Raw genomic sequence first — 12573 nt, forward strand, 5'->3', positions numbered from 1 at the left:
ATGTTAGGATTATTTGTTCCTAATTTAACAAAGTAACCTAGGTTTTTGTCAAGCTTGATTATTTAAACGAGTCGTTATGTCATTTATTTGTCAACATAACGCAATTTTGTATCGTGACTGTCATCTTCCTTCTTCGAATCTTCATTAACCTCAATTTGAAATAGTGAAATAATTTTGTTAATACGAAATACTGAATCCTGATCCTCCTAGTTTTAAGAAAGCTTTGCCAATGTAATGTAGATTCTCTTGATGAATGGTTGAAGGTAGGCAACCAAGGTATCCAAGGGATTTCTACCGGGGGTAAGGGAATTTTAAATCCCCCCTCTCGACTACCTTTCCCTATGCCCATGCCCGGATTTCTCCCCTATATTTGGGAAATTGTTCGTATGCATGGGGTTTTGAGATCTATTACCTCGGATCGTGATAAAAAGTTCATGTGCCGCTTTTGGAAGACTCTGTGGGAAAAGATGGGGACCAAGCTTAGTTTCAATGGTCCATAACACCCCCAAACTAATCGTCAAACCGAGGTGTTGAATCAAAACTTGAAAAATCTCATAAGGAGCTTAGCAGGAAATATGCCAAAGCAGAGAGATCCAACTCTAGCACAAGCAGAGTTTTCCTATAATTGGTCTCATAATAGATCTACTAAGTTGAGCCCTTTTGAGCTATGTACGAGCGAAACCCGTCGAGGGTACTTGATCTTGGGCCCATTCCCCATATTGTTCAATTGAGCATCAAAGCTGATGAGATGACAAAATATCTCTCAAGATCGAGTTCATGATCAGGTAAAGCAAACAATAGAAGAGAGCAACACCAAATATAAAACGCAATCTAACAACCACAGACACATGGTGACTTTTGAAATTGGTGATCTAATTTAGGTTGTTCTCACCTATGATCGCCTCCCTGTTGAAGAGTATTATATTTTGAGAGAAATGAAGATTGGACTTTGTGAGATCCTATAGAATATCAACGACAATGCGTATAGGATGTGTCTTCCAAATCACTTAAAGACCTCCAATGTGTTCAGCATGAAGCACTTGACTCCTTGCTTTACCGGTGATGACAGTGACGAAATGAACTTGAGGGTGAGTTTTTCTCAACCAGGGAAGACTAATGCAAGAGTTATAGCTAATGCTCAGTTGTGTAGTGTTGAGTTGATGGTGCTTGCATACCTTTCAGGCATAACATATGAAGTTATTTATCACTTTTAGGGCTGCAAGCGAGTAGAGCTACTCGTGAGCATACTCGGACTCGACTCGACAAAGCTCGACTCAACTCGGGGTATGATCGTGAACAAAGCTTTTAGAAACTCGATAGGCTCGTTCATAATATATATATATATATATAAATATTAAAATATAACAATTTTTTTTAAAACCTAATTACTGGTTAGGTTTGATTCCGTTTGAATTTTGGGAATTGCCAATTAGGCAAGCAGCCTCTTCCTTTTTCTTTTTTGCTTTTTTTTTTTTTTTTATCAATTTTGTTTCCTTTGTTTAGGCCGTTGGATCTTCATCATTAACGGCCAAAAAGAGATGGAGGGAGAGATATGTTGTTTTAGGTTTAGGGTTTCTTTTCTCTCATTTCTGTCATTTCTGCCGCTCACACTCTTCGTTTCTTCTTGACTCTTCGTTTCTTACCTCGACAGACTCAAGGAGAGTAAATGCTCTCAACCACCCACCTGCTGCACTGAATGAGATTTGATCTCATCTCTCTCACAAACGTCTCTAACCCTCACCACCACCAGCTTTTCCTCCAAAATCTCTCAACCCCTCTCTCAGCCTCTCTCATCCTCTCTTTGTACTAGTAGATCTCGAGGCTTCACATCTACGATTTTCAATCAAATCTTGAGCATGAGGACGACAACCCACACCACGATTTGCACGCTTCAGCTTCATCGGCTTATGGGTTGTATAATTTTTTTTTTTTTTTGGTTATTTACTCTTTGTTCTTTGTTTAGTCAGTTCGGTTCCTCTCTTGTAGAAAGAACTCTAAGATTTGAGTGCTTTTTTCAAAAATCTCAAAGACCTTCCGATTTTTTTGGTGAATCTCTTTTTCTCTTTCATCCTCTTAGCCTATCTTCTGATTTTGTTCATCTTCTCTCACTCTTTCTCCCCATATCTCTTGCCCTAAGTCTTGGGTCTAAGATAACCGAGAAAGGAAAAAAAAAAAAAATCATTTTTTCTCATTTATCCATTTTTCAGAAAACAGAGAGCTTTTTCCTTGTTTGATTAATTGATTTGTTTCAGTTGTTTGATGTTAGATGATAAATTGATTTTAGGGTTTTATGACAATTTAGGTTTGATTTATTATTCATTCGGTTTTATTTAATGCTCTGTATAATATACTATAATTTTTTTCAGCTCTCTATTTCTGTTTGGGTTCTAAGAAATTCTAGAAAAATGATACATTCTGATGTTTCATGTTTATCATTTAGGTTTTAATTTGTAGTATGAAGATGATGCTATATCAATTTTTAGGTTTGATTTATTATTCATTTTGTTTTATTTAATGCTCTGTATAATATACTATGATTTTTTTCAGCTCTTTGTCTCTGTTTTGGTTCTGAGAAATTTGGCAAAAATGATACATTTTGATGTTTCATGATTATCATTTAGGTTTTAATTTGTAGTATGAATATGATGCTATTTAAATTTTTAGGTTTGATTTATTATTCATTCTGTTTTATTTAATGCTCTGTATATCTTTGTGTAACTGTAGTCTGTGTTTATTATTGTAATGTAGTCAGCTACCACTCTCTGTCCATGGATGAGTTGATAGTCAATGTAGACGAAGGTTCACTTGATGTGAACCTAAGTCTTGAATCACCTGATGGAGATGCTGTCCAGCCTATCCCCAGTGGGGAAAATGCTTATGCGGCTGAGGAGGTTCCGAAGGGTGATGATTCTCAAAAGCATGCTTATGAAAGGAAGTCGAGGAAGAAGTCCTCTCCAATTTGGAAGGACTTTAAGGAAGTACTGCATTCTGGTGTGAAGAAAGCTCAGTGCATTCATTGTAAATCCGCCATTGGCATTCCTGCTATGGGTGCCACAACTCAGTTTCACAGACACTTGAATAGCTGTATTCCACACATAGCTGCTAGCAAAACGCAAAAGGTGATTACATTTGACTCTGATTGTGGCAGTGTGGGCTCTGGATCATGTTTTACTTATGATCATGAGAAGGTACGAGAGCTTGCGTCTCATATGATACTTTACCATGAGTATCCTTTTATGGTAGTGGAACATGTTTTGTTTAACAAGTTTATGAGGGCTAACACTCTTTATTGGCAAAAGATATCTCGTACAACTGCTAAAAGTGATTGTATGTCTACCTATGAAATAGAGAAAAAGAAGCTGAAAATTTTGTTGAAAAATGTTAACAAAGTAAACATAACTACTGACATGTGGACCTCAGGTCAGAGAGTATCTTATATGGTAGTTACATGTCATTTTGTTGATTCTTGGTGGCATTTACAAAAACGTGTTTTGAACTTTTTTAATGTCCCATCCCCTTATAGTGGTATTGTAATTGCTGATGCGCTTCAAAAGAGTTTCATTGAGTGGGGAATTGAGAATAAGGTGTTTACAATAACAATAGACAATGCAAGAAACAATGATGTTGTTAGTATTTTTGCCTCATTCTATGTTTGGACAAAATCACTTATATGTAAGGATGCTGTAAACAGGGATTCCACTGTTCAGAGTGAAGTCAGAAGAATTTCAAAGTTCCCTGTCAGCCGTCCGAACGATGTGTCATCCCGTCCGGACGCCCATCTGTCTACTGCTCCATTCGTCCGGACGATGTGTCATCCCGTCCGAATGCCAGACAGTCCAGCATCATCCGTCCAGACGACGTGCTTCTTCCATCCGGACACTTCACTGTATCGAGAAGTTTCTGTGCCAGCTTGCTCCGTCCAGACGTTTCAGCAGCACGTCCGGATGCCTATCAGTTCTCGAACGGTTCACTGATTCTTTCCAAGTTCCAAGAAAGGGAAGATCAATCAACCGTCCGGACGATGTGGTATACCGTCCGGACGCGTATCTCCGTAAGGCAAGAATCGTAGTTCAAAATAAACCGTCCGGACATCTGAAAGCTGTGGTCCGGACGCTGGTGCATCGTATATGGTAACTGACAATTCGACTTCAACCATCCGGACGTCTCCCCTTATGGTCCGGACGCACACGCATCAGATATGGAAATTGCGTGTTGAAATTTAGCCGTCCGGACGCTCCTGCCCCTTGGTCCAGACGCGAGAAGCCTGTTATGGAAATTACTTGCAGCGGACGTGCGTCCGTCCGGACGATCGACCTTATACAGGAAAGATTTCTCCGGGGAATTTTCCGAAAATCCTGTCGCACAGTTGTCCGTCCGGACGGTCATGGTCCACCGTCCGGACGGCTCACAGGCTTATTTTGCCTGACGCCCATTCTGACCCCCAGACTATAAATAGGGGTCCTTGGGCACTTAGAGCTGTAAGAATTCGGTGTGAATTCCATTAGAGCTTAGAGACGTGTTATTTCCTCTAGAGCCGTTTTTCAAGTGTGCTGCGCTATAAATCGAAGTCTATCTTAGAGGTCGGCTCTAAGGTAAGGAGTTCCATTGAAGACCCCTTCAGGTAGGTGAACCTGGTTGGGAAGCGTTAGTGTTGGGTTACACGTCAGAGATCAAGGTACGACCACTGCATCGGTACATGTGAGTGTTACTATCTTGTATCTAGCTTTGTCTTCTGAATAGTGGAATTCCTGGGTTTGGCTACCCCGAAGTAGTTTTTCTCTTGACCGAGTTTCCACTTCGTCAACAAAAATCCTTGTGTCATTTACTTTCCGCTGTGCCTTAATTTTTGTTGACACTTATGCACACACTTTACTTTTAGAAGTCATTTCAATTTTTCAGATGTGACCATTCGAATTTTAAAAGATGATTTTGCTTTGAAAAATACATTATCTATTAAGGGACAACTCTTTCATGTACTTTGCTGTGCTCATATCGCTAATCTGTTGGTGCAAGATGGTATTAGTCAAATTGGACATATTGTGGATTGTGTTAAGGATGGTATAAATTATATAGTTGCATGGTATAAAGTATTAGTCAAATTGGACATATTGTGGATTGTGTTAAGGATGGTATAAAGTATATAGTTGCATTGGAGGGTAGGTTGAAGCAATTTGCTAAAATTGCAAAGCAGTTAAAATTGTCCTATAAGAAACTGATTTTAGATGTTCCTACTAGGTGGAATAGCACTTATATGATGTTGTCTGCTGCATTAGAGTTTAGGGAGGTGTTCCCAAGGTATGAAGATAGGGATCAAAGTTTTCGTTGGGTGCCAAGTGTTGATGATTGGGTTAAAGTTGAAAATGTTTGTCATGTTTTAGAGGTTTTTAATGAGGTGACAAAGATAGTATCAAGGAGTAATTATCCAACTTCTAATTTATTTCTTCCTGAGGTTTGGAGAATAAGAGATAGGGGTGTACAAGCGGTGCAGTTAATAACCGTGAATAACCGGTAACCGGCCATAACTGGCAATAACCGTTAACCAGAAAAACCGAAAAACCAGAAAACCAAAAATAACCGTAACCGGATAACCAGGTAACCGGGTACCCGGTTGCGGTTACCGGTTATTGCTCTTTGAAAAACCGGTTAATAACCGGGTAACATATAATTATACTTTTATATATATATATATATATAGATTATTTATTATATAGATTATACTATTATTAGTATTTTTTGAATTTTTAATGTTTTGTTATTTTATTTTATTGTAATTCACTGATTTGTGACTTGTACAAGGGGAGGAACAACATTGCTGCAGTATGTCTATTGTCTAAGTGTCTAGTTAGATTTGTAATTATTTTTTTTTTTCTTGTGATTTGTGACTTGTGTTGTGAGGAATTGAGGATGGCATATTGGGCTATTGGCATTTGGCACTGTAGGTGCAGGATACTTGGATTTGTAATTTTATTTTTTTATTCATCTATCGTTGCATTCATGTTATGTTGTTAATTTGTTATGGAAATTGCCAAATTGAAAATTTGAGTTGCTTGGAAAGTAGCCAAATATTGATTTTTTATTAAAAAAAATTAAAATTTGCAATAACAAAAGAAAACCGGTTATTCGGTTAATAACCGGTTTAAAATAACCGAATAACCGGCGGTTGGTAAAAACCGCAACCGGTAACGTTATGTAAGAACAATGGTAGAAAAAATGTATTTGAAATTTGAAAAGTGTTGGGGGGAATGCAATCTGCTCATGGATGTTGGTGCTGTTTTGGATCCAAGGTTTAAGTTGAAACGTATACAATTTTGTTTCCCTAAAATTTATGAAGAGCCTGAAGCCACTAGAAATGTTGAAAAGGTATGTAGTGTTTTGAATGAGTTGTATGGTGAGTATGTTGATGCCCACAACTCAACTGCTGCCCCAAACCGTGGGCATCGAAGTAATTCTAATTCTGCTTCATCTTCGAGTGATGGTTCATTTGGTGGTGTTCAAAGGAGCACTAAAAGTGGAATGGCTATGTTTAACTCTTTTGTAAGAAGTGTTGATACCTTTCAACTTGTGAAGTCGGATTTGGAAATATATTTGGAAGAAGATGTTTATATCTGTGATGAGGGTGCTGATTTGAAGTTTGATGCTTTGGAGTGGTGGAGATCTAATCAACTTAAGTACCGCATTTTATCTAAGATGGCACGGGACATCCTTGCAATTCCTATCACTACAGTGAGTTCGGAATCAACATTTAGTGCTGGTGGAAGGGTCATTGATCCCTATCGTGCATCTTTATCTACTAAAACTGTTGAGATTCTGCTGTGTGGAGCCGATTGGGTTCGAGCACTACATGGACTTAGTAAATCTTCTAATGTGAGTATTATAATTTGTAGGTGTGTTGTTAAATGAATTGTAGCTTTTCCCTTAAATAAATAGTAACCAATGTTCTTTGTTTTTTTTTTTGTAGTTGGATGAACCTTCTTTGGTAGAAATTGAGTTGCCTTAGTGCTGGATTGTGGAGTATTTTTTTTGTTATAGTTAATGAGATCAAATTCTAATATATTTTGTTTATTTATTTTGCTATTCTATACTTTGCCTTGAAAAAAATAACTTATCTACTTTTTTGTTTGGTTATTTTAAGCAGATACTTGGTATGGAAGTAGACTGGAACTATTCTAGAAATGTTGTATTTGGGAAAAAATTTTGTTAGTATTTTGTAGGCCCATAGTAAGTTGATTCTGTTTTGTTTAATGGTCATTTTAGACTCATTTATACACTGGTTATACATTGATTATGTTCTGTTTACATGCTTACTTTTTCTGATTATGATTATTAATTTCTTACTAATTTTTTCATTTTCTCTTGTAAATGTGTAATAAACAGGTGAAGAAGTTAATCCCTGCCTCCTGGGGGATTTGCTGCACTGCAATAGTGCCATGTATTTAAACTTGTTTATTTTGTAAGCTTGACAATTGGACTTAAATTTTTTGAATGCTTGTGTTGTGTAATGTAGACTGTGTAGTTTACTAGTTTATGTTATTTTGTGTATGTTAAGATGTTCTATTGTTAGCTTGAAGCTTTGTAAGCTGGCAGCCTTGGCAGGTTAACTATTGACTAGTTTTTGTTGGAATTCTTGAGATGGGGACTATCCATCCACAAGGATATGCAATTGGACTTGTTTTATGAATGCTAGACTTGCTAGTGTATTGTTAGAACATAAATAACTTAGATTTGCAGTTCATGTTGTTTTCTATGTTTGTATATTTGGATGTTTGGGAAATTTGAAATTCTTGAGAATCTTGTTAGCTTGAAGTTTGGATAGATCATTGATGGAATACTTGGATGTGTTGAAAAATTGAAATACTTGGAATTCTTGAGAATTCTTGTATATTGTTTTTTTTTTTTTTTTTTAAATGCTGGAACTCTTGAGAATGTGTAATCTGGAATTTGTTGTTGAATGTTGGCTTTATGAAGTGAGTTGTAACTTGTAAGTTTTAATTTGTTGTTTGTAATTTTTAATTTGTATTTTGTAAGTTGTAATATGTAAATTAATGTAATTGGTTATTTGGAAGTTGTTGAAATTTGTAATTTGTAAGTTTTAAGTTGTAAGTTGTAAATTGTGTTTAAATATTAAGTTGTAAGTTTGAAAGCTTGTTAACATTATGAATGACAAGAATCAATGCTTTAACTTTCAATGTTTCGGTTTAAATTTACATCTTTTAAATTGCTTTGAAATTGAATGTTAAATCTTGTTATAATGGCTTGAAAGTGCCCAAAAAAAACCGAGCTCGAGCTCGAGCTCGGCTCGAGTTCGTTCATTTCAGAAATATGTAACGAGTTCGAGCCGAGTTCAAACTTCAAAAACCCTTAATGAGCCGAGCCTCGAACAGAATTTTCAGAATTTTTCAAGCTCACGAGCCGAGTTCGAACAGGCTAAAAAAAATTCGAGCAGGTCCAAAAAAGCTCGAACTCGGCTCGGCTCGGTTCATTTGCAGCCCTAATCACTTTTAAAGTCACAAAATTATATATTTTGACCTCCACCTATAATGAGCAATTTAATAATTTTCTTTTTTCTTTTTTTCTTTTTGCTTTATATTAGACAAATACTTGACATCCCTACACTTTTTTCTAGAATTTGGTTTCAACATGATGTGTCACAATTCTATGAGATTGTAATACATTTTCTAAAATAATAAATCTCATTAAATTGTAACACATAAAGTTGAAACTAAATTTTAAAAAAAGTGTTAGAATTTCTAATATTCCTCTTATATTATGTGATGCCTTTCTGGACTAAAATATGATTCTTGGGACAAGTGAAAGCAAGGACATAATTCTGTGGACTATTGCTGTTGACCATGTATGTGAAATGAAATTCCCCCGTGGTATTATTTTATCGGGACCGTGAGTGACAACATGCTGCCAGAATTTGGGGGATCAAACCACGTTATAATAAGTCTTTATTTTACATGAGGTGGCCGGCCTCTCAGTCTTGTTCCTGTTAAAACGACATACAATTTTTCATAAAAAAAAAAAAATAAAAAAAAAATAAAAAAATAAAAAAATAAAAAATTAAATAAACCAACCTACAATTTCAATTTGTGACTTTCCACTTACTAATAGTGACTTGTTCATAGTGAGTGTCTTGCATACGATGCGGAAGGAAAAAATTTGGATACTATAAATATTATTATGATTTTCTTATGAACTGACGCGGCATTCTATAATTTATGAAATGATTAATTGTATATAGTTGAAAAGTCAGTCATTAACTAATTAAAGTGATAAGTCATATTTTTATTTAATCATACAATGAGAAGAGTTTGAGTCGGGTATCATTGAGGATCCAAATTATATATGAACCAGAGATATAAAATTAATTCCAAACCCAATTGCAAGGGTTGAGCATACCCCTATGCCTTCTTATAGAGCTGTAGTCCATTTGAGAATCCATTCGAGCTTGCTACTCGATCTCGGTTCATTTATTATATGAGTCGTCCTAGAATACACAATTACGGTAAATTATTAAACAAGACATATTCGTATAAACTCGGCTCCACTCAATTAATATTTGTGAACATAGCTCATATAAGCTCTGCTCGACTCGTTAATTCGTTCATATATCTATTTGTACGTGTGTGTATGCGCAAACGCTTATATGTAAAGAGATTTGAACCTTAAACCTTATGAGAGTACTACAAAGACCAATGCCCTTATCACTTAAGCACACCCCTTGAAATTATTAACTGATTACAAGTTAATTAGTATGAAGACACTACGAGTAACCCTCAATACACTACGAACTTTTTACATGAAGTCAACCAAACTATAGGCTGGAATTTTCTGAATTCCAGCCACCACCATTGCTTTCCTTAGATCAGCGGCATGATCCCATCTCTCCATCCCAGCATTGATGTTCGATAACACCACATATCGCCCACAATGCCGGGGCTGCAATTCAAGCAGCCTTTCTCCCACGACATTTCCAAGCTCAATGGCTCCATGAATCTTACAAGCACCAAAAAGAGCCCCCAACACAGAACTATCAGGCTCAAAAGGCATACTTCTTATAAAATCAGTTGCTTCCTTAAGTAGCCCTGCTCTCCCCAATAGATCAACTACGCATCCATAGTGTTCCATTAAGGGTGCAATCCCAAACTCATGCAGCATTGATTGAAACAATTTCAAACCCAACTCCACAAGCTTGCCGCGAGCACAGGCCGTTAGAACAGCAACAAATGTGACCTCATTAGGACGCTGCCCTTCCACCTTCATCTTCTCAAACATATCCAAAACCTCCGCCTCTCTCCCATTGGCAGCCAGTGAAGTTATCATGGCATTCCAAGTGCAAACCTCCTTAAACACCATTTGGTTGAAAACATTTAGTGCACTTCTCAAACAACCTGTCTTACCATAAAGATCTATCAATGCAGTCCGCGTAAAAACAGTAAATTCAATCTCATTCCTAATAGCATATCCATGAATTTGCTTTCCACGACAAAGAGCTCCTCCCCCATCTAAATTAGCACACGAAGAGAGCACACTAACGTATGTAGCTTCATTAGGCTTTACAAAGCACCCCATCACATCCTCATGCGCCATCATCTTCTCAAAAAACTTAACCGCCTCACTAAAACACCCATTCTTCCCAAACCCATTAATAACACTCGTCCAAGAAACCACATCTCTCTCAGGCATGCGTTCAAAAAGGAAAAGAGCAGAACCCATATCCCCATTCTTGCCAAATGCATCAAGCATCGCATTGCACGCAACAACACAAGGTTGCGACATTTCCTCAAACACCTTACGTGCATCGAATATTTCACCAAGTTGCGCGTACAACCCCACAAACGACGTTTGAACAAACGGGTCATGTAGGACACCACGTTTAATGACTTGGGTGTGAATGGGTTTCCCCAAAGACGCCGAAGAAGAGGCTGCGGCTTTGATGATCGAAGGGAAGGTGTGGCTGTTTGGAGGGGCTTGGTGGGCAAGCATGTGGGTGAAGAGTACAAGCGTCTTGTGGGCTTGTCCAAGACCGAGATACGCTCTTGTCAAAGCGTTGTAGAGGAGGGTGCTCATCCATTTCAAACTTGTATAGGCAGCGTTTGGGCTATAGAGAAGGTGTCCTTCGGAGATTAACAGTGAATGGATTTGTTTGATTTGGTTTGGAAGTCTGGGAAAGCGTTGGAGGAGTTGGAGTAGGAATTCCGGCGAGTGTGGCATAACATCCACGTCAAGGGTCGGTGGTTTCCAATGACACCGGGTCTAATCTTGTCAATCCCAAGTTAGCTACAACGACCGCGTTTTGAAGGTGAAACGAATGAAACGGCGCCGTGTTGATTTTGCTAGAACCAGCTATATTATGATCCCTACGGTGTAATGGGAGTGAAGAATGTTGGCTTCCATTTTCACATCATCGGCTTCGATACTCTTCCCCAAGCGCACAGCCTTCTCTCTCTCACGGACCTCCGCTTTTTCTCGCTTTCAAGTCCGTTCCATGGCTGACTCCGTCTTCAAGAAAATCCAGATTCAAAGGGACGACACTGTGAGTTTTGCGCTAGCTACTACATTTTTTTGCTTTTGATTTTGTGAGGGATTTTGAGTAATGGGGTTGAGTTATTTGGTGGTTTTGATTAATTGGTTTGTGTTTTCTTGGTGGAATTTCGTTTGTTGAAGTCGGTTTTTGGGAATTTTTTTATATATAGTTTTGATTAATGGGGAGGGTTTTCTTTTTACTATTGTTATTAGGAATGTGTTTTGGCAGCTGAATTACGTTTGGATCTCCTTCCTTAATCGAATGGCTGCATGTGTGTATTACGTAGCATTTGAGTATGTTTATGGCTATCCATGATCTTCTTGTATGGAGGTATTGAAGTATAAGCAAAGAAACAGGAAATAAATGAAAAATGATAGCCGGCCATCTTGGATGACTTATCAAAACTGCATCATTTATAAACAAAAAGTTTTAGATTTTCCTGTGCCCTCACAGATGATCATGAATTTTGTTGATGCAAAAATTTGGATGTGAGACGTGTCAACTCCTAGTTGGTCTTCAGACTCCGAATAGATGGAAGTGGGAAACCTTGAAGTAACCTCCTCTACGTCCTGCAAGACAAAAGGATCGGCGGGGTTTCCGGCCGAGCCCCCTCCGACGATCAAATTAGTATGAGCTTAATAAGGAGGAGAACGAGAGAAGTTTGTTAAGATTAGAGAGTTAAGGAGTTTTTCCTCTATTCTATTTTTCTGTCTTGATCACCTCTTAGCTGTTTCCTTTTCTTCCTTTTTCTTTATCCGCACTGCTATTTATTATCCTGAGATGTTTATCTTTTCTCAATTAATTCCCTTCGGCGGTTTCAGATGGTCATCTCAGGCCACAGTTCGTACTTTCCCATATGGCAGCGGTTGTCTTTGACTAGCAAGATCAAAGACTTTAATGAGGTGATCCCCTCATTAAAGTTCTCATTTAATGCTCCGTTCCTCTTCTTCCTTTGTCCGGATTTACCCTGTTGTGGCCGTTGAACTTTGCGCTCTTCCGGGGTCAATGAAAATGTTTTTTATTTTCTTTTTGGGAAATTTCCC

The 12573-nt window shown here is 37.7% G+C and overlaps 2 protein-coding genes across 2 annotated transcripts; one reads left to right on the forward strand and one right to left on the reverse strand.

Moving 5' to 3' along the window:
- Window positions 1-989: 989 nt before the first annotated feature.
- LOC133859323 (zinc finger BED domain-containing protein RICESLEEPER 1-like) lies at window positions 990-5512 on the forward strand. The gene is made up of 3 exons (XM_062294695.1): window positions 990-1182; window positions 2749-3584; window positions 5126-5512. The coding sequence occupies exons 1-3, from the start codon at window positions 990-992 to the stop codon at window positions 5510-5512; spliced, it is 1416 nt and encodes a 471-aa protein (XP_062150679.1).
- Window positions 5513-9614: 4102 nt separating this feature from the next.
- LOC133859942 (putative pentatricopeptide repeat-containing protein At1g10330) lies at window positions 9615-11573 on the reverse strand. The gene has a single exon (XM_062295532.1). The coding sequence runs from the start codon at window positions 11215-11217 to the stop codon at window positions 9799-9801; it is 1419 nt and encodes a 472-aa protein (XP_062151516.1). The 5' UTR covers window positions 11218-11573; the 3' UTR covers window positions 9615-9798.
- Window positions 11574-12573: the final 1000 nt, after the last annotated feature.

The sequence above is a fragment of the Alnus glutinosa genome, chromosome 2 (assembly GCF_958979055.1).
Source record: "Alnus glutinosa chromosome 2, dhAlnGlut1.1, whole genome shotgun sequence".
In the NCBI taxonomy this organism is placed as follows: domain Eukaryota; kingdom Viridiplantae; phylum Streptophyta; class Magnoliopsida; order Fagales; family Betulaceae; genus Alnus; species Alnus glutinosa.

What these genes read in the sequence shown, in the direction of transcription:
- LOC133859323 (XM_062294695.1), top strand. Translation starts at nt 990, where the DNA reads ATGTGTCTTCCAAATCACTTAAAGACCTCCAATGTGTTCAGCATGAAG. An exon ending in GGTGCTTGCATACCTTTCAG is followed by an intron (nt 1,183 to 2,748) that starts GCATAACATATG and finishes ATTGTAATGTAG; the next exon opens with TCAGCTACCACTCTCTGTCC. An exon ending in AGTGGGGAATTGAGAATAAG is followed by an intron (nt 3,585 to 5,125) that starts GTGTTTACAATA and finishes GATTGTGTTAAG; the next exon opens with GATGGTATAAAGTATATAGT.
- LOC133859942 (XM_062295532.1), bottom strand. Translation starts at nt 11,217, where the DNA reads ATGCCACACTCGCCGGAATTCCTACTCCAACTCCTCCAACGCTTTCCC.